Source organism: Emydura macquarii, unplaced genomic scaffold (genome assembly GCF_026122565.2).
Source record: "Emydura macquarii macquarii isolate MOO-44397 ecotype Brisbane River unplaced genomic scaffold, CSIRO-AGI_Emac_v2 contig_1876, whole genome shotgun sequence".
In the NCBI taxonomy this organism is placed as follows: Eukaryota; Metazoa; Chordata; order Testudines; family Chelidae; genus Emydura; species Emydura macquarii.
The window spans coordinates 19,943,653-19,964,721 of record NW_027132013.1 but is presented as its reverse complement, the minus strand read 5'-3'; the positions used below and the strand labels follow the sequence as shown (position 1 = coordinate 19,964,721).

General features: G+C 41.8%; 1 protein-coding gene across 4 annotated transcripts in view; it reads right to left on the bottom strand.

Moving 5' to 3' along the window:
- RGS6 (regulator of G protein signaling 6) overlaps positions 1-21,069 on the bottom strand; it is a 470,201-nt gene that overhangs the window by 87,656 nt on the left and 361,476 nt on the right. For all 4 annotated transcript variants that reach the window (XM_067557853.1, XM_067557849.1, XM_067557850.1 and 1 more), the window contains 2 exons: positions 3,086-3,136; positions 2,070-2,176 (listed from right to left, as the gene is read on the bottom strand). In XM_067557853.1, coding sequence (XP_067413954.1) covers positions 2,070-2,176; positions 3,086-3,136 — 158 coding nt within the window. The remainder of the gene's footprint in view (positions 1-2,069; positions 2,177-3,085; positions 3,137-21,069) is intronic.

Below are 21,069 nucleotides of genomic sequence, written 5' to 3'. Positions count from 1 at the left end.
CCCCAAAAGAACCTGTTCTTACCTAGAGCCATCTTCAAGGAGTGGGAGAATGCTCCTATGGCCTTTTTACACATCATCACATATCATAGGTTTATGAGCACTGTTAATGTGCTCGGCACAGAGGAAGACACAGTCTGCTGCCCCAATTTACAGTCTAAATTAAACAGACAGTACAATTCAGACTAAGAACGGGAGAATAGTTTTGCCTAATTTCAAAGACCAATCTAATATTGTAGTTTTGAAAGCAGGACTCAAACTACCATCACTGTTTTTCTGTTTTGCTCAGGAGAGTACACTGTAACCACTCAGTTTAAACTTTCTGCGACAGTTAATTACAACAATATAAACGACATAGTGGTTACATTCCAGTTTTAATGTGCATGAAAGAGTAACTTCCCTGTAGCTACATGAGTTACAGTGCACTATTATTATAAGTGCCAGAGGTGGACATAGCACTGTACATGCATGTAAGACAACAGATCTTTGTGCCAAAGAGCAGTGAGAAGAACTGTTCGTGAGCACATGAAGGTGTCAAAAAATATTTGGTCCAAATGCTTTCCTGACGCATTCCATGTGAAGACAAGAGGCTGATATATTCAGATTAGTGGAGTAGGAAGGTGATTCTAGCAGAATATTTTTGTATAGAATGGGTGGGGCAAAATACGTTGCAAGGTACCGAGAGATGAGCAAGGGGTGGACAAGCTTTTAGAGAAAAAGACACTGTAAGGAAAAACAACATGGATTTGGTGACATTGTGTATGTGGGATGAAAATGGGGAAGGGGAGTTAAATGTGACACTGATGTTGGAGCCTGGCTGATGGGGTGGAGGATAGTAGTTTTTGACAGCTGGAGATGACATCCTGCTAATTAACCTTTCTTGATAGGCCTTTTAATAAGTCCCAGTGGGAAAGTACAATGGGACAGGTGAGTTAATGACTATTTAGTAATTAATCTACACATCTGCTTCTTAAGTAAAAACTATGTGCAGCAGTAAGGCACTGTAGTGGCAGCAGCAGCATAGGTGAAAGCCTTATCAATAATAGCTAAACAAAGGGCAAGACAAAAGGAAGGGAGGAGTCAGATGATGGAGAAGGCAAGAGTAAACAGGAGAGAGATGACAGAAAGACAAGTCGCCTAGTGGATAGACCACTGCAACCCGGATTCTATTCCCAGCTCTGCTGCAGGCCTGCTGGGTGTGAGTCTGGGGCCAGTCACTTCGCTTCTCTGAGCCTCAGCTCCCCATCTGTAAAACGGGGATAATGTTTGCAAAGCGCTTTTAGATCTATGGATGAAAAGCTCTATAGAAAAGCCAGGTATTCTTAACACTACCATGGCCCACATGAAACGGTGAAACAAATTCAGCTTGAAACTTGACACAACGAGCTCTAGGTTTGTACTTTCCTGTTCATTTTCAATAAAAGACAAACTGTTATAGAAAAGGAGCTTCTGCAGCACAGTCAGTGAATCAGCCGGGAGGATTTGGATCAGCAGATTTCAGGAAGGATGTGTAACATAACTAGGTCCTGCAGTTAAACACGATGCAGCTGGGAACAGAGTCAACACGGGAAACTGAGGTACAGAGCATTTAAGTGATTTTTGCCAAGGTCACAGAGACTGTGGCAGAGCCAAAAATGGAACCCTGACCTTTCGACTTCCAAAGCTATGCTTTATCTGAAATATGATCCAACTAACCAAATATAAAACTGAGCATGGAACTGAGCCGCAAAATCTGGATGCAGATATTTAACACCTTAATGTTGGGAGTTGGTCCAGCCAATTACATGTAGCAAACTAGCTACAAAATTCAGGGCCAGGTTCAGATTCTGAAAACTACTTACCTCAAGACTTGGGGTTTTGATTCAGGCATCAGATAAGCATGCTTTGGGACTGTAGAACAAACATTCTTAAAGGGACTTCACCAGTACTTCACGGCTGTGTCCAAGTGATCTCAATAAGTAAAGGGATCTATGTGTTGTATGAACTTCAACAGCACTGGCTGCTCACAGTATACAGGTAAACATTTCAGTGATAATATAAGCAACGATGTAGGAAGCAGAGGGCTCACCCACCTGAAAACGATAGAAGGTCCCATCATCTTTTAGGGTAAGGACATGGTCTGAGATTGGAAAGATATAGCCCTGTGCTGCTATAAGACTTCCCATGTGTATTGATTCCACTGTATGAGAGTAGGAAAAGAAAGAAAAGAGTAGAAATCTGTCAGACAGATGTACACTAGGGAATCCACTGCTCTCAGCAGATCTGATGGTGACTCACAGTCAGACTTAGTGTATCCATGCCATTTTGTATCCACAGTGAATCCTTCAGCTGTCCAAACAAATTATACAAAAGTGAAAACCAATGTAATAGCATAGGGTCCGACTCTACTGAAAATGTCCCCATTGATGCTTACAGGTGTCACACCGCTCTACATTGTGAGATTCAATTCAAATCACCTTGTCCACTACCAGGACAAGAAACTCGTTCCAACAGTGAATCCCAGCGTGTCTCTAACTTATACAAAGAGCTGGAATGACAGACTGCTAACAGCATCTTTATTAGTATGAAAACAAATCATAAAAAGGGAGCAAAGGGCTTTATTTGGATGGAAATGCACTGAGGGAAAGGAATGCTGTTCTGCAACTTTTGGCAGCACAGGTGGCAACTTCAATCTTTTCCCTCTCATGCAAGCAGCACATCAGGGGACAGATCCCCAGCTGCTGCAATTGTCAAAGCTCCCCTGACTTCAGAGTTATGCAAATGTACACCAACTGAGGATCTGCCCTTAGGTGTAGAGTCAGGGCCCCAGTCTTCAAGTGAAACAGGCCTTCTCATCTAGATAAATGTTTAACAAATGGTTTGAAAGTATTGTTTAGGACTCTGGAGTTAGTAAAACAAGGTTCTACAATTCACTGATATGCTGAGGGACAGTAAATATGATTCATCTCTCTTTCCTTCCCACTTCTCTTCAGCTGATTACAATCTCATTGCTTTATCAGTACTAGACTCCACTGCAGAAAGGTATATAGTATCTAATGCCACACACACACAATACAGGTAGGTTGTTCAGTTTCAACCGTCATATTACCTGGGTCTTCGATGCTGAGGTTCTTCATGAGCCACTGCACAATGTCAGCACCTGCAAAGACAGAAATGCATGACACATTTAAGATGACAGACATTTGGAAGCTGTGGAGAGCTGCCACTTTTAAACAACAAAGGAAGATACAGAAATTCAGGTCAATCCATTTCCTTTTCTATTCCCACTGGAGGCTTGGAGAATATGTTTATCTGTGTGACACTATTAATTATGTATTTATTTATTTAGATTTATAAAATCCCACAGTGCCTCATATGATGAACGTCTTGATATAGTTTAAATTATAGAGCATGTGAATTCCACAGAATCTACTCTCCGCACAAGAAGCTAGGCTTGTGAAAGCCCCTATAGATCAATGAAAGAAAATACATCATTACTCATTACTAACATCTTTCACCCATAACTGTCAGAGGTGATTCGTAGGCTAGAGCAGTTAGTCAAAGAGGAGAGGGAGATGAGCCTAGGTCACATCAGACACACAAGTAACATCTTGGACAAAGAAATGGGGCAATGTGTGCTTGGGGGGTGGAGGGGAGCCTCTCTTTGAATGTGTTGCTTCCGAGTGATCTCATTAGAGATCTGTGGAGGCTGGGGAGGGAGAGATTGGGTCTGGGCTTTTCAGCTCTAGTTAGGTACAACAAATACAGTTATCTTGTAAGCAGGGGTGCTGGAACACATTTGTATGGGGGCGGGTGCTGAGAGCCACTGAACCAAACTGTAAACCCTGAATATGATGGAAACCATTTCAAGCCAGGGGGTGCAGCAGCACCCATTTTCCAGAACCTGTGCTTGTAAGTGGTGCAAGACCTTTAGGATTGATTCCCTACACATCCATGACCACTTTGCTGCTCACATTAAATACATGGGAACAGAAAATGTGTCACTGCTCATAAGCAGCTCCTATTACTGATCTTTAAAATGTCAGATGATGGGATGCAAAATTTTGCCATCTTGTTTAAACCATGTACTGAGGTGCTGATTTATTTTAGGCCATGTCCATGCTGGTATCCAAATCCCCTGGCTAGTTTTGAAAAACACAGCCTATGTGACTTGTCCAAAGTCACACAGCAAATCAGTGGCAATTTAGCAAGTCCATAATTAAGCCATCTTCCAACACAATGCACTCATTCCACATCACTCTGGATATTGACAAAACAGCAAATCTTCTTCAATGCACAGTTAGTTTAACTAGAAAAATGTACACCCACGCACATTTTTTTCCAATAATCACAATAACATGTGGTATTGTCTAGTGCTCTATGAGCTCAGATTGCTACACCCATAACAAATTAACCATGGGGTTCGGTCTGACTAAACCTAACCAGAAGAATTATCTCTTGCATGGAGCACATCTTGTGAATTTAGATTTAGGATCGCAGAAATGAGTCACAACATTTCTAATATGCCAGAACGGTGAAAGAGAAGGACAGGTAGATTAGTCAATGCTTTGAAGATTGAAGGGCAAACTCAGGGTTGATGTACGCAAATGCCAGTCTGACTTGGATGGTACTGCAGCCACTTACACCAGATTTGGCCAAAACAAGTATGGAAAGAGATAGCGGGAATATGTGAGAAAATATTTAAAAATAGAATTGTGTCAATGAACTGATCTTAAACTAGGTTGGAGATTTCTGTACAGAAATTAGGATTTTAAACAGAGATTAGTCTGAGGGTATGAATTCAGCGGCATCGATAGAGCAGGTCTGTGTAGACCCTCTCAGGCGATCAGAGGGCACGCTCCAGTTGACTCCTTTAATCCACCTCCCCTAAAGGAGTAAGACTGCATTGACGAGAGGGCATCTCCCATTGACACAGCGCCCTGAAGATACCACACTACGTGAACGTAAGTACATCAACGGGAGATACATAAGCTACGTAATGTCGATCACTGCCACCAGTGTAGACCAGCCCTGAACTACGAAGATTGGCTGTGCTTTTAAACTTCCTCAAAGTTCAGAGATGTTTAGATATCAGGTTTGGTTCAGGCCCATCTCTAATTTAAAATTCTAGATGGAGGGGAATTAATAATTGGTTCCTGCTGTATATTACTCCATAGTCCATTCACTCAGCTTCTACATCAACAGCCAATACAGGACTCATTTTCCCTTTCTCTCAGGTTTTGCCCTGATTAGACCTGTTACATCGCCACTTCTAAGCAAAGTGGGTGCAGCTTGGTGCATTTTTTTTAATTATGGAGAAAAAGTAAAAAATCATTACACAAATGAACACCCCCCCACACATACATCAACAATATTGTATTGATCAGCACGTAACGAGTGGCATGTGGAAAAAAGCCCAGATCCCTGAGTTTGTTTTGTTTGCAAAAGGTGTGACAATCCCATGAATAACTTCCATAAAGGGATCATTTTGAAACTCTTATTCTTTTTTCTCAGCTCAATTTTCATTGATCCACCATGTAGAATTCAAAGTGGGGAAAGGTCACTTGCCGTTTTATTTTTTGCCATTTTATTGTGATTTTTACAAATGACAGGTTTACAGCTACTGTTAAATTGAAAACTTCTATTTCAGCCTTACTGATGGAATGGTGCCCAGTCACTCAAGAATATATTGCCATTTTGTCAGCCTTCTGATACCCGACAGTATGTATATGAAATGAAAGCATAACCCAAAAATAAATCCAAAGCCATCACTAGACATCATGGATCTTAATTTGTCTGGGTTTTAAAAAACCAAAGTAATTTCTGAGTGTTGCCAAGAGACTGGAAGACTTTGCAGCCGTTCTCCAGCTTTCCTAAAGTAGGCAGATTAACTTTCTGCTTAGCTTGCTGAACCATTATTTATCTGCCAAGACTGATTATTCAACCTCAGAACAATGACAAGCGTTTTCTTTTCCCTGTTATTTACTGTCATATTAATACCCATGTCACTAATTATTATTCAGTCACAATGAAAACACCTCACCCCTCAAAATTACTTTCAACTTTTTGTCTTATTTTGGCTTCAGATCCACCTCTGCCATAGGCTTCTATATCACTACAACCCAATCTCACCCATCTACAAAATACTAGTTAATCCATCTCTCAAATTATCAAATTTGCATTTATCTATAAAAGTCAGAGTAGGGGTATAAGCTCTCTTTAACAACACCCTCTCGTCTTCAAGTCCATGATACAAATTCTTTTAAAGCCATTCACGCATAATTAAATTCCTTACATAATCTCATTTTACTCCTCTCCTAGGGACCATGCTAAAAGGTTTCTAAGAATTCACTTTACCAAAGAAGGTCTCTTCTGGCAGTTTTCTAGGGTCATATTCTACTCATCTTTCCTAATAAGCTCTTTAATAGGATACTTTGGCTAGGCTACTTGATTCTGCCAAGTTTCAGGTTCCCGCTACAAACTGCAGCGGCATTAAAGATATTTTTAAAAATAGTTGGAAATGTTTTTATAACGTAAAGTGTAATTGACTATAAATAAATGAGTTGCTACCACTCCCCCTGTAATCTATACACATACATTCCTCTGTGACAATACACCCACTTCAAGTATAGTTAACAGTCTGGGGACATCTATTTCCCCCTTATAAACAATGACACTGTAATTGCTTTAGGCTGTTATTTGAAGCAGCTGTAGGTGCAGTTACATAACAAGACCTAAGACTGACTCTATCTGAACATAAGGTATAACTAAGTCCATTCATCTATCTATCTGGTTTAGAGACAGACTTTATATTTCTTGCCATTTCCTCCTTTTTACTTTAGGCCTCAGTGGTCTCATAATGGTACCTAGTGTTTCCAGGAAGCCAGTGCCTATCAACATGACAAACACCAAGCCAGCAATGAAAAGATAAAATACAAAGGAAAGTTCAAGGGGTGAGAGTGCCAGGCAGGATGTATTTAATGAACAGAATCACCAAAGCTATACTCAGCACCTTTTCTACCTGATTCTCCTCTTCTAGAAGAGTCAGTACCATTTCAGGAGGGCCATTCGTAGGAAGCTCACAGAAGCCATGATGGGATTCACCTGTCTTCCTCTCCCTGCACTGCACTGGAAAAAGGAACAAGTACAAGGAAGTAGTCGCCACTAAAAACTCCAGTGACTCACTGCATGTAACAGAGAATGTATTGCTGATTCTAGGCTGTGGGAGTTGGCTCCTGAGGGGTTTTGTTGACTAATCAGTGGACTGGGTGTGTTCCTAACAAGACAAAGTACATTTTAAAAATCTCACCACACATCTTGTCTATGTCACTGCATGTATTTTTAGGCCTGGGACCCTAGTGATAGGAAAACTGCTTTTATTTGTAAGAAATACAAATAGAATTGGAGATAATAGAAAATGAATTCCCTGAAGAACAAAAGAACCCAGAGGCTCAAAATAGCTCTTAAGCTTTAAAGGAAATGCAGAAATGGAGGTGAAGCAGGAGACAGGTTTTTCAAAGATTCAGTTTTCCTTTTTTCTGAGTTACTCAAAAACCTGAATAATGACCTGGGGCATCAGCATGCATCTTCTAAGCTCTATGCCTGCCCTCTCCAATGACTGGGAGCACAAGACTTCAAACTGCCCAACCGCATCATTAAGAATGGCGGACTAGAATTTGCCACTTCTGGAGCGTATGAGGCAGTGGTGCTACATACACCCTTCCTTCATGACATATCATACAATAAGAGTGGTGCTCTGGATTCCAGATCAACTTGCCACACAGTCCTGCCTCATTCTTTGCCAACATATGAACCAAATGAGGCAGGTTCTTGCAGAAAAATACTATATGATCAGGTAATAAAAGACTATATCATAATGCATATGTGCAAAAGGGACACAGGTAATGTTCCATAGCCACTCAACTTTATTCTTTCCTCCTTTATGAATGCTTAACTTTAAAACCTTAACATATTTAAAGTGTATTTAAATGGAATTTTTAAAAAGTTTGTTTTCAATGAAAAGTGAAGAAAATAAATAAATTAAAATAAAATAAATTCCTCCATGTTCCTCTGGAGGAATATTCATGTTTGCTAGACAGCAGTGCAATGCTCTAGACAGGCACTATATAAGCAAGCAATGAAGCAGGAGCTTTGTCTCCTTCCACACACAAATTTCTATATCAGACAGAAGACAACAGAAATCCTTTGGAGCCACACAATCTGTGATATGTCCCATGACCCACAGTGCTCATTCACTAACTGTAGAGAAAGACACAGCACTGCCTACAAATTTTCCTGAGTTATGCATATGAGCAGAACCAACAGACCATTGGCAACCACTGAAAGGTTGCATTACAAAATTTAATGTGAATGTTTAAAATACATGTCCAAACTCTCATAACTTTGACTATTATCAAATGTCTCCAGAGCATCAAAAGGCAGATCTGTGACTATCTCCCTGTCAAATTTCATGTTTCTCCCATCTATCACTGATGTACTAAAGCTGTTTTTTGTACCTGCATTGTTATTTAAAAAAAAGAGAGCGAGAGAAAGTTTATTCCCTCCCCCCGCTTCATTCTTGAGAACAGCTGAGCCATTTTGGCACAACATTTTTCAAAACAATTTTCTCCCAAACTAAGACCAAACCTATCAAATTTCTGTCATAGAAGATAGATTGAAAAAGTCATAAATAACCAAAATGATGCCTTACAATGTAAACAGTTGTGCACACAACTACACAGGTTATTCCATACTCTGCTAATAGTGACAACAATAAATAATAAATGGAATAACACCAATGTGTGTCTGAGGGCTGCATTCTTCTCCACAGTGTGTCTGGGAAGGATGGGATTAATTTTCAAGTTTTTACTTCCAGATCGTGTTAGAAAACAAACAAATAAAACTTGCTGAAGGACAAAACTGTTTACTATGGAATCTCCCAGCTTGGTTTATTTCCTCAGAGTTCAGTTCTACATCTTTTCTTAGGCCTGGTCTACACTTACTGGAAAATTCAGCGGCAGTCGTCGGAGTAGCCGCGTAACTCCCGTCGACTTCGTAACTTCCCTTTAGTGCTCCATCTCTGCTGCGCTGATGGGAAATGCGTTCCTGTCGACACAGCGCTACACCTTCTGAGAAGGTAGTTTAATTGAATTGACTTCCTGATTGATTGAGCGGGTCTTCACTTCTGCTCAATCGATCCAAACAGATCAATCTGACGGCGGTGAATTTGCCTCTGTCAGTCTAGACATACCCTTAGGCCAGCCCCTCATTGATGACTTCAGTGCCTGGGCAGGATGTTTAGAATCCTGGCCATAGTATGTATTTTGTGTAGTGCTCTAACTTTTGTGATGGAAACGTGATATCTTTTTGACTCTTCTTTTCACTGAGGCACAATATAGGGAAACAGTTTACAACATTTGCCTGCAAAAAATGATGTAAATAAATACTAAGGTCAGCGCTTCTGTCTGAAAGTGTGATAATTAACTCTGCTCATCAGCACTGATAATTGTACCACTCAGTGTCAGCATGGAGCCTCATCACAGCAACAGCAGCATGAAATTTTTAGCAGTTAGGATTTTGTTTACATTATGTACACTAAGTCTTGAGTGTGCATCATTCATTATTATTTGTATTATGGCAGTGCCTAGAGGTCCTATTGTACTGGTACTGTACACATACATAATGAAAGGACAGTCCCTGCTCCAAAAAGCTTGCAGTCTATGTCACAGTTTACAATCTAAGGCCCCAGTTCTACAATTCATAGCATGATGGCAAATTGCTGCACCTGCTGGGAGTCCCACTCACCTCACAGGGGTGGAAGTCTGCCTATGTGCAACAAATTACAGGACCAGGGTTTAAGTAGTGATCATAGTAGTATGAAAAATAATAAAGGACTATACCTAGTGAATAGGCAGTCCCTGCCCCAAAGAGCATACAATGCAGTTAGCATTCATAGTATTACAAAAATAATAAACAGCTGGATAGCTAGATTACCTAAATACTACATTAACGCAAGGGGAGTCTAATGTCATTGCTCTCATGGTTTATTTTATAAAATCTTCTTGATAGATTTATAACATCATAATTCATCAGTTGATATCCTGCTCATTCACAACCTGAGAGCTAATTCTCAGCAGCCAAGTATATAATCTGCAAGAAGATGTGAGCACAAGAACTAGACAGCAGGAGACGTTGGAGAAAGACAATATAATGTTGATAGGCAGAATTAAAGCTGGAGAATGCAAAGGATACAGCTCAACTATCATCTTATTAAAGTCAAAGAATAAATATTGTTTTATCAACTACATTTAGAAAATGTTAAAAAGTACTGGTAATGTGTTTCTGTAGAATTAAACACGATGTGCCTTTACAGCTTTTATTACTCCCTTACACTTCACTAAAAAGGGTGCAAGACATTTTGAAAACCTAATCAATGCCTGTAAAAAGAAAAAGAAAAAAAGCTGCGTTCAGTCAAGATTAATCTGGGGGGGGGGATTATGAATGTTTTGGTGGTTCTTCTGAGTTCAGAAACACTGCAGCTAGAAAGAACTCAGCTGCTTTAAAGATAAAAAAATGATCATGGCTTATAACTTCCCATATTTCCTGGCAACGCTCTTGTTCTCGACAATGTGATTTGGGAAATGCAGGTTATAATCCTCTTCTACTTGAATTGATTTGTAGGTGAAAAGCTTTGAGAGGTAAAGGGGAGTGAATTTCTTATGCAAATTTGGTCGTTTTGAAGTAAAATAAATGTATCTGAAACTTCCCATAAGGTGCTTGTTATGAATGAGATCAAAAGAACGTATATAATGCTTTTCATGTTGAAAAACTTCAGCGGTATTAACTAATTCTTGCACATCCCCTGTGAGGTAGATAAGCGTTATTTAGTCCTTTTTACAGAAAGGAAAATTGATGCACAGAGAGATTAAGGACAACATTTGCAAACATGGGTGTCTAATGTTAGAAACATAAATCCATATTTTCTGTAGGCCGGATTTTCAGATACAACTTCCATTAACTCGAAAAAGTGTCATACTGAAAAAAGATTCAAAGTATTCCTTTAGCTTCTCTGCAATGATCTTATCCTCTTCAATTTCTTCCTTAACTCCCTGGTAGGCCAGCATCCTTCCTGCTTCTGAATGAATTTCGTGTTACTTACTTTTCAGTGTCTTGGCCGATTAAAGTGATGTTATTGATTACAGTTCATTTCTTTTCTGTATTTTGCTCCATCCCATTAGTAGTTTATTGAATGCTGACTACACAGAAAGACCCATGGAACAAAGCATTGCTGTAGGCATCCACACAGTTTATCACTTTGAATTAACAAGAACTGAGGTGGCAGGGAAATCATCACAGTGGCACCTTTCCTGGGCTTTTTCAGTAGTCCTCCTCCTCTTCCTCTTCCCTGCAAAAACCACTCTGAAAATGTTGGATACAGAAGGAGGCAGAAAATGATTGTTCTATTATAGGTGAAGCTGGTAGAGATCCTTAGTTAAGGTTGTCTAACACTTTATTGTAAGGCCCTGTTTTCAGCTGTGCATAACTTTGCCAAACTAACTGTTTGGGCCAACATTTTCCATGTCGGGTGTCTGCTTCAGGCTGAATTATTTTGTAATTTGAGCTAAAATGGTTCAACTGTTTCCGAGAATGAGGTTAGAGAAAAATACATTGTTTTGCCCATGTTAAAAAAAAGAACTTATATCCATTTTAGCTAAGAAGCTCTACTGGCCCCATGCTTTGAGTAAAGAATTTGAAATTTGGCAGGGGGCTGCCTGGGTATCAGGGAGGGGGCTTTTTTCATCCCTTTGAAAATTTGCTCAGGTTATAAGCCTCAAAAAAATCTCAATTCACACATGCTTTGGACTGGACTCTCTATGTGAGGTTCTTACAAGGCCATCTGAGCACCTCAAAGAGTCTTTAACATATTTATCCTCCCAACACCCCTGTGCAGTAGGGAAGTGCTATTATCCTACTTGTACAGATGGGAAACTGAGGCACAGAGATGCTAAGAGGCTTGCCCAAAGTTACAGAAGAAGTCTGCAGAGGAGCAGGGAATTGAAATTGGGTCTATTAATGGCTAGGCTAGTGTCCTAACTGCTGGACCATCCTTCCTCTCCATTGTTCACTGAATGAACAGTTCCATTGTCACAGTTGCAGGGGAGGAACATTTAAAAAAGTTATAAACATGAAAAAAATATTTTAGAGCATATGCTTTGCATCAGCCAAGCAGCTAACAGCTCACTGCTAACATACCTGTAAATGACAAACACAGCCTTATGAGTTGTTACAAATATGCATGAAAGCTGGAAAAGTTTACCTTATGTTCATGCACTCTCAGCAGCAACACAGTTATCAGCATTTACAAGAAATACGAGAAATGGGCTCCTTCTCCAAATTGTTAGGCACTGCATATGGTTAACGATGTATTTTTCTCCTCATCTACATTTTTAATAACTTTAGACTTGCTTTTCCGCCCTCTCTAGCATTAAATTACACCAAAAATGACTGAAAGCAGCTTGTATAATCTACCAGGTTGGCCTTTAGCCAGACACTAACATTTAGATAATGCTGTCATAATAATTCAGCAACAAAACAGCAAGGCAAGCAATTGAAACACTGCTGGAATCAGGGGTTTTGAAGATTCTGGTGTACATACATATTTCATGCTGACAAGCTTTAAATAAACATCAATGTTTTGTCATTTAAATTATATACTGATACTTTCTGAATAGCAGATTTTCTTTTTAAGGGAGAAGGAAGAGCTGTAAAACACCAAGGACCAGATCCTTGACTGGTGTAACTCCATATAGTTCTAATGATCTGATCTTCCATTACCTCTCACTTTGTGTCATCATTTACATCTGCACAAAGTGGGAATCAAACATCACCAAACTGAAATGCTCCACTCACGCAGTAGCATATTAAGACACTCTTTGCCAAGGTATAAATGACAACGCACAGTGCAAGGTAGAGGAGAACCAGGCCCCACATGATCCAGCATTTTAAATTATTTGGTACAATATTTGTTTACTAGAGACCTGACCCTGCAGTCCTTACATAAACAAGGCTCTCATTGATTTCAGTAGGAATTCTGTCTGCACAAGCACTAAAGCATTAGATACTGAAGAGCTCTGGCCATGATAAATCACTATATTTTGCTAGGAGGTCACAGAGTTCCATTATAACTGCATCAGGATTACTTGCGTATTGTTCTGTTGTAGATGCAGATTGAATGATAACATCAGCTTTTCCACCATGAGAAGAACCTTTTCTGTCCTGACCCCAATCGCAGATTGTCAAGACAGCCATGTGCATTGCTCGAGTTCAGCAACAGCAGTAACATTAACTAGCAACATTAACTGGAGAGTTGAGTACCTAACATCCCTAGATCTTTCACTCTTCCTTGTAGACCTGCAAGAGTTGAAGTCTGAGATAACAGTCCTGAAAATAAAAGGCCCTGTACTGCATAAACCCCTGCCTTGTCCCATCGCTTAGCAACTACAGGCTCCAATTCTGCAAAAGCATCAGTTCGCTTCGAGCCATAGAGTATGCCTACACTGCATTGTAAGCCTGGGCTCAAACTCAGGCTTGCACCCAGACCCCACTTCCATCTACACACAAATCTCTCACACTTAGGCTCAGACCTAGGGTCCTAGGACGCTGTGAGGCTGGAGGGCCCAAGCCAGAATCAAGCTGTGACCCAGGGTTCAAGCCCTATTACTTTGCAGTGTAGATGCAGCCCCTCCAACTCGGGGCCTGGAAGTCCATCAAAAGTATCCCACAATCCCATGCAGGGCCCAAGCATAATTTTTTCGGGCCCACTACAAACTTGTTACATGGGCCCTCTCCCACACACATACCCATGGGGGTTACAGCCTGGGCTGGGCCCCCCAGGGCCTCTGGGCCCCAGTAAAGTGTGCTCTTTTTCCATCCCATGTGGGGGCCCTGATCCCCTGGCCAACTTCCTTTGTCTTCTCTATCCCAAGAATTGCCATTCGATTCCATTGAAAACAGAAACCACCTCCCTTGGCATACGGCAACAGCTCAGTGAGTCAGCATTAACTCTTCCATTGTCTTTCACCACTGAGCTGCAAACACACCAACAGAGAGCCTTCTGTGACCAGAAGAAGCCTTTTGCAAAGCAAGCTGCTTCACAGTCACAGGAGCACAAGTAGATTTTGGTAAATCCTTGGTGTCAGGCCAGCAAAACTGTGGACTCTATTAAGAGTAACAGGAATGGCCACGCATACCAGCAAATAGAGCCTGCAACAGACAGATAGGACAGAAACTGCCCCTGAGCCTGGTAAGTTTCTGGTTCCATTTTAATATTTATTAATACAGTAATGGGAGGGATTTCCATGCTATGAGCTAATGCAAAAGTTATGAGAAGCTCCGGTAGCATCATGTATCCACTAATAGTGCATTTGATCCCAGCACTTGGGTGTCCCTCCCTCCCCCTGTCCACGTGGAGTTCAAATTGCGACCAGGAAATGTGAACAGTAAAGAAAACCTTGACTGTATTTTTACTGGAAAGGCACAAATATTTTGCTAGGGCCATTCCTGTTTCTTAAAAATAACCATCTGACATTGCCATGCCTCTAAGTACACTGCTCTGTAAGCACTCAATGGTTTATCGAGCCACCTGGAAACAGTGAACTCTGCAGAGGTGGGGGGAGCTGGAAGTGTGTTCCATTTACAAATCTAGCCATTTCGGTTAGAGGGAGTCTAGGCAGTCCATAGGTGACAAAATCATTTGTCCCAAATACAACTAGGATTTGCAATTTTGCCCAGAAATGTGCCAGGGGAAGAAGCAAGGCTGTGGTGTCCCGTTGTTTGCAGGCAGTCATAACAGGCTAAGCCATGGAGCATCCTGTTGAGTCCCTCATTAATTCTGACCCAATCTTGGGTGCGGATAACTGCAAACCTTTCCTGAAAAGCAGGAACTCCAGATAGTTAGTCACATTTTGGGGAAGGGCGTGTTTTCCAGGGCCACCTCAATAGCTGACTAGCCCATCCCATTCATTGATGTGCTGTTCAGTCACTGTACATTTGAATAGTTCTGTTTCATAAACTGCACAGGTTTCACAGGTTTCCCAGCAGCAGCTTTCTGGCACCACAGAAACTGTTCTGTCCTCCAAAACATGGAAGGCCTGAAGTGACAGAAGATGCTTTTGTAGCACAGCCACTGACCGCCCCCTTCTCCCTCTTGCCCCCTGCAACCCAAGTATTTCTGCAGTTGTCTAAAATTCAAAAAAGCAGCTTTGCATTTTTAACTTACCATTGTGTCTGCACTGCTTTTGCTGCTATTAACCGGGCTGTGTTCAGGGACCTTCTGTGGTCTGAAGCATCCCTCTCACAAGATACTGAAGTATCATTTTATGTCATTGAAATTCCACAAGGATTTGTTCTGTGTTCCAACTATTTTGAGACAAATAACTGTGTGTGTGTTCTCCTGTTCCAGGACCCTCGAGCTCTACTGGCTGCAGCACCTCCACAGCTTGATCACACTACAGCAGAAGCCTGGTCCAACGTACCTTCATGGATCATTCCAAGAGGAAGCATTTCCATGATGGTTGAAGTTCTGGAGAGGGCCCACAAGCAGGTCCAGTGCCAGAGACAGAGGCTAGAGGAAAGGCATGCTGAGAGGTCAGAGGAAAGGCTCAGGCTGGCTGCACAGCTTGAGGACAAGTTTTCAGTGCAGGAGCAGGCACTTGCTTCACAGGTCCTGGAACAGGAACGACAGCTAAGGGAGGACGGAGCTCAGCAGAAAGCACGGCATGAGCAGTTCATATCACTAATGACCGCAAGAGTAGCGGCTCCTGCTGCATCACCCACACCGTGGCCTGAGCCCCCTGCATGCTACCCTGAGCTGCAGTCCAAAAGCAGCTTGGAAGACTCTTGGCTGGGTGCCCCATGAAACCAGGCCCCAGGAGCGGCTGGGCAGGGCAATCTTACCCACACAGCCCTCCATATTGAACCCCTCCCCCACCACACACAGCACCAAGTGCACAGCAAATGGTGAAAAAAGGAAATGGAGAATGGGTGCCCAGGGAACATGCTACAGGAGGGGGTTTCTGGTTTGTACTTGTTTATGCACTTCGTTCTTCTTGTTTTGGTTTTTTTCCTGTAAGGTTCTATTTTTAGTGGTGTTTTGATGTGGTTATGTGTTTATAAATACAGTTTTTTTATTTAATCAAGGAAGTTTATTGCTATCACCGCTATCATTGTGTATTGAAAATAGCAAACACCTGATCAGGGATAATTAGGTATTAGGCAAATATTATCCCTCAATACAGTTCTCTCAAGCAATTCATACCTCAATCACTCCTTTCATCAACCCCTACTGTGAATACTACTCGCCCCACCCTCATTTCATAAGTGGCCATGTCATTTATAAGTACATTGAAAGGCACTAAACACCCCACCCCTTCCCCAAGCACTGAAACACCACAAAATCAATGAGCCCCTTCCCCCACATAAACACATTCATTGAGGTACTATTCCCCATCTTCCATTGAGCCATGCATAATGTGGGACCACAAAGCATCTCTGACATATGTTGCCTGGGTGCATTCAGCTGTGGTAGGAGCACTTTCTGGCTGATTCAGTGGCCCCTCGCTGTCATAGGTCCATTCAAGGGGCAACGGCTCACCTCTGGCTTCACAAAGATTGTGAAGAGCACAGCAAGCCAATATTGATGACCCTTGTATCCAAACAGGTCTGTAAACATCTTGAACAGGATTTCAGTTTGCCAAAAGCACATTCAACAACCATTCTGCACCAGCTGAGAGTGTAATCAAACTGTTTTGTACCAGGGCCTCTGAAATCAGAGTACAGTTTCATAAGCCCAGGCAAAAGCAGGTATGCAGGGTTCCCTGGAATAACGGTGGGGACAGTAACTTCCTTTCTGATAATGTCATGTGGTGGGAATAGTGTCCTAGCCTGTCCATGAATACATACTCCCAGTTGGCGAAAAACACGGCATCATGAACTTTCCCAGTGCAGCCCATGCAGACATTCATAAGTTGCCCTCTGTTGTCTGAGGGCCTGCATAACAATAGAGTAGTACTCTTTGCAGTTTACGTTCTTATGTGCTCCTTGAGGAAGGCAAACTATGGGCAAATGAATCTCATCCAGGGCCCCAGCACAGTTAGGAAACCCCATTCTCTCAAAGCCAGCAGTTACTTCAGGAATAACTTTTATGCCCACCACCTTGGGGTAAACCACACGCCTGATTGCCTCAAAAACCTCCATTGCCATCTTACCCACAGTTGATTTTCCAACACCAAACTCATTTGCAATGAAGCTGTAGCAAGTTAGAGTAGCCAGCGTCCAGATGGCTATGGCAACCTGCTTCTGGACCAGCAAAGGTGGCCTTATCAGGGCCACACCTGGAGGGGGGGGGGGGGGTGAAAGGGGTACACTTTGCCGGGGCCCGGAGGCCCTGGGGCGCCCAGCCCAGGCTGCAATCCCCATGACAATGAGGAAAAACTTTTTCATGGCCATTAGATTGTATGTATAGGATGAGGGATTGTGGTATGTGTGTGGGAAGGGGCCCGTGTTACAAGTTTGTACTGGTCCAAAAAAATTATGCTTGGGCCCTGGGCCTTATGCATATGTCTTTACGCTGAAAGGTCGGGGCAAGCTGCTCACAAAGCTCCAGAAATGTAGCTTTCTTCACATGAAAGTTCTGTACCCACTGCTGGTCATCCCAGATCTGCATGACAATGTGATGCCACCAATCTGTGCTTGTGATCCTGCTCCAGAAATGCCGGTCTATACAGGTGGGCATCAGAGGCTATAATGATTGTCATGAGTAGCATCTGCCACTGAGAGTCTGCCATGCCTGGGTACTCATACTCCTCTCACTCCATTATAAGCGCGATCAGGTGCCTTTGATGGACCAGAAAATGCCACCGAAACATCCATCAGTGCCTGATGGAAGCTCTGTCAGTTTCCTGACACAGGAGCAAGAGCAAAAGACATTTATAAAAAGTCACCTCCTCCATGTTGCTGGCTGCGGTAGCTGGGAGCACACAGACCAAAAAGACTGCTCAGCAGGCTGTGGTGGCCAGCAATTCAAACTTCCTGTAACGTGCAGGGTGGACAGTCAAGTTTTCCCACAGTGCACCATGGTCAAAGGGCTAGAGCAGCCACATTTCCAGGGGGTGCTAGGGAGTCTGTGATACGACTGGCTTGAGTCAAGTCTGTGTGCTGCAGTGTGGATGCCAGAGCCGAAGGTACAAGCCTGGGCTAGAAAAATCTTAATATAAGGTTAACAAACAGTGTAGATGCTCAAGCCCTACATTCTCTAACCCAGGGTCAACTAACTAACCCTGTGTAAGTAACTTAACTAACTAACTAACGAACTGAGTCCCACTAACTAACTTTAGGGTCAACTAACAAACCTAACTAACTTAGTCCAACTAGCCCTGGGCTTACATTACAGTGTAGACATGCCCATAGAAATTTAGGGAGCCTGGAAGAGACCTTAAGAGGTCATCTAGTCCAGTCCTCTGCACTGAGGCAGATCAAGTAAACCTGGACTCCCTGCCTGACAGGTGTTTGTCTAACCTGTTCTTAAAAACCTCCAATGAGGGGATTACACAATCTCTCTTGGTAGTCTATTCAAGAGTTTAACTATTCTTTTAGTTAGAAAGCTTTTCCTAATATCTAACCTAAATCTGCTTTGCTGCAGATTTAGTCTGCTATTTCTTATCTAACCTTCTGTGGACCATCCTCTTAATAACAGCCTTTAACTTATTAGAAGAGCGTTATCAGGTCCCCACACCCCATCTCCATTTCTGAAGACCAAACATGCCCATTTTTTTATCCTATCCTCATAGGTCAGGTTTTCTAAACCTTTTATCATTTTTGTTGCTCTCCCCTCTCTCCAACTTGTCTATATCTTTCTTAAAACATGGCACCCAAAACTGGACTGAATTTTCCAGTTGAGGCATCACCACTGCTGAGTAGAGCAGAACAATTACTTCCAGTGTATTACATACGACACTCTTATTATACCCTAGAATGATATTTGCCTTTTTTTCCCAGTTGCATCATACTGTTGGTTCATATTCAATTTGTGATCCATTCTAACCCTCGGGGTTTTTTTCCCCAGCAATACTGTTGTCTAGCCACTTATTCTCCATTTTCTCTTTGTGCATTTGATTTTTTCTTCCTAAGTGTACTATGCACTTTACACTTGTCTTTATTGAATTTCATCTTGACGACTTTATCAAAGTCCTTTTGAATTCTAATCCTGTCTTCCAAAGAGCTAGCAACACCTTTAAGCTTGGTATTATCTGAAAATTTTAGAAGCACACTCTCCAACCCATTATCCAAGTCATTAATGAAAATAAAATAGTATAAGACCCAGGTCAGGCCAGTTTGACAGTGAACCATTAATAACTACTCTTTGAATATGGCTTTCAAACCAGTTGTGCACCCACGTTATAGTAATTTCATCTACCCTACATTTCCCTAGTTGGTAATGAGTGTCATGTAGGACTGTGTCAAAAGCCATACTAAAATTAAGATATATCACTTCTACTATTTCCCACCTATCTATTAGGCGAGCAACCCTGTCAATGAATTAGGCTGATGTGGCATGATTTGTGTGAGCTATAGGTGTGAACTGGCAAAAGTTCACTTTTGTATAATAGTAACTCCTGACAGACCCAACAAACTCACTACACCCAACAACTGCTTGCGTAGCATTTATCCAAAGAGGGTCAAGTGAGGTATCTAATCAAAGTTTATGTCATACTGATCCTCATAATTGTTGTGAGCGGTAGGTATGAATGATATTTAAGGAGGTATGTAGGGCTATGGCTATACTACAGTTTAAATCTATATAAATTATGTCGCTCAGGGGTGTGAATTAGCCACTGCTCTAAGTGACATAACTAACGCCAACTTAAGAACCGGTGTGGGCAGCCCTATGTTGGTGTGAGAGCTTCTCCCACTGACATAACTGAACGGGACTGAAGCATGTGCTTAAGTGTTTGATGAACTTAAGTTCATGGTTAAATGTTTGGTCAATTGGGGCAAAGATAGGAAGAAACTGGGTAAATTAAGAAGAGTGTTTATTTCCATTTATCCATTGCCGCTGTTGCTGCTAGAGTTTTACTATTGGCTGAGACAATGCCACCTGATCCCACAATCTAAAATAGAGATACTCCTTGTAACAATCTTGGGGTTCATTAAATAACAAACCAGTGAATGAGAAAGGAATAAAACACAAATAAAACAAACAAGAGCTTCCGTGGTGAACTGCTGCACACAGCCATGTAGTGTTCCCAACCCCGACCTGCAGGGCACATCTCCAAATTCCTATGTTCATAAGACTGCCTTATGAGGGAGCGTCTCGAAATTATAATCTTCTACAAACATATCTCTACATCCTCATAGCTAAAACGCCATCAAGTTTAGGACAAAAACAAAACCTGCACAGCCTACAGCATTTTAGTCTGAAGAGGAAAGTGTTGATCCTTGGGTTGAAAAAGTGCTCTCCAGTGGTATATTGTGCTTAAAGCAGCAATGCCACTTCTGCAAATGGATCTTCCTCAAGAATTTCATATCAATAAATTCATGCTGCTTAGAATTTTAGTGCGCATCCTCATGTGTGTGCATTCTTGACTAATTATCAAATAGATTTCTCACTATTTATAGGCATTTCGCCTGTGTGAAGCTCAGACTTAGATACAAACATGCACATAAGATCGTTGCGTTCATTGCCAGCCTAGCATATAAAAACACACAGAAATATTATCATAAGCAATAGGATGTGCATCCAGTTCTTCACTAACATTTCCACAGCCTTCCTGTCTCCTAGGCTCACAACTTTGGTGTAATCTCTGACTGCTATCCCTGCTTCTCTCCTCCTATCCAGTCCTGTTGCTTTTTCCTCTTCATTGGTACCAGGGTGCTCCATTTCCTCACTTTGTCCACTGGCAAATTCTTGTCCAACTATTGGTCATATCTCCCCTTGCTGACTATACCCTTCTTCTCTCTGTCCACCTTGCATGTCACCTCTTCTCCCTCCAACCTGACACTGCTAAAGTCATCTTCTCTCATCATGTCACTTGGGGG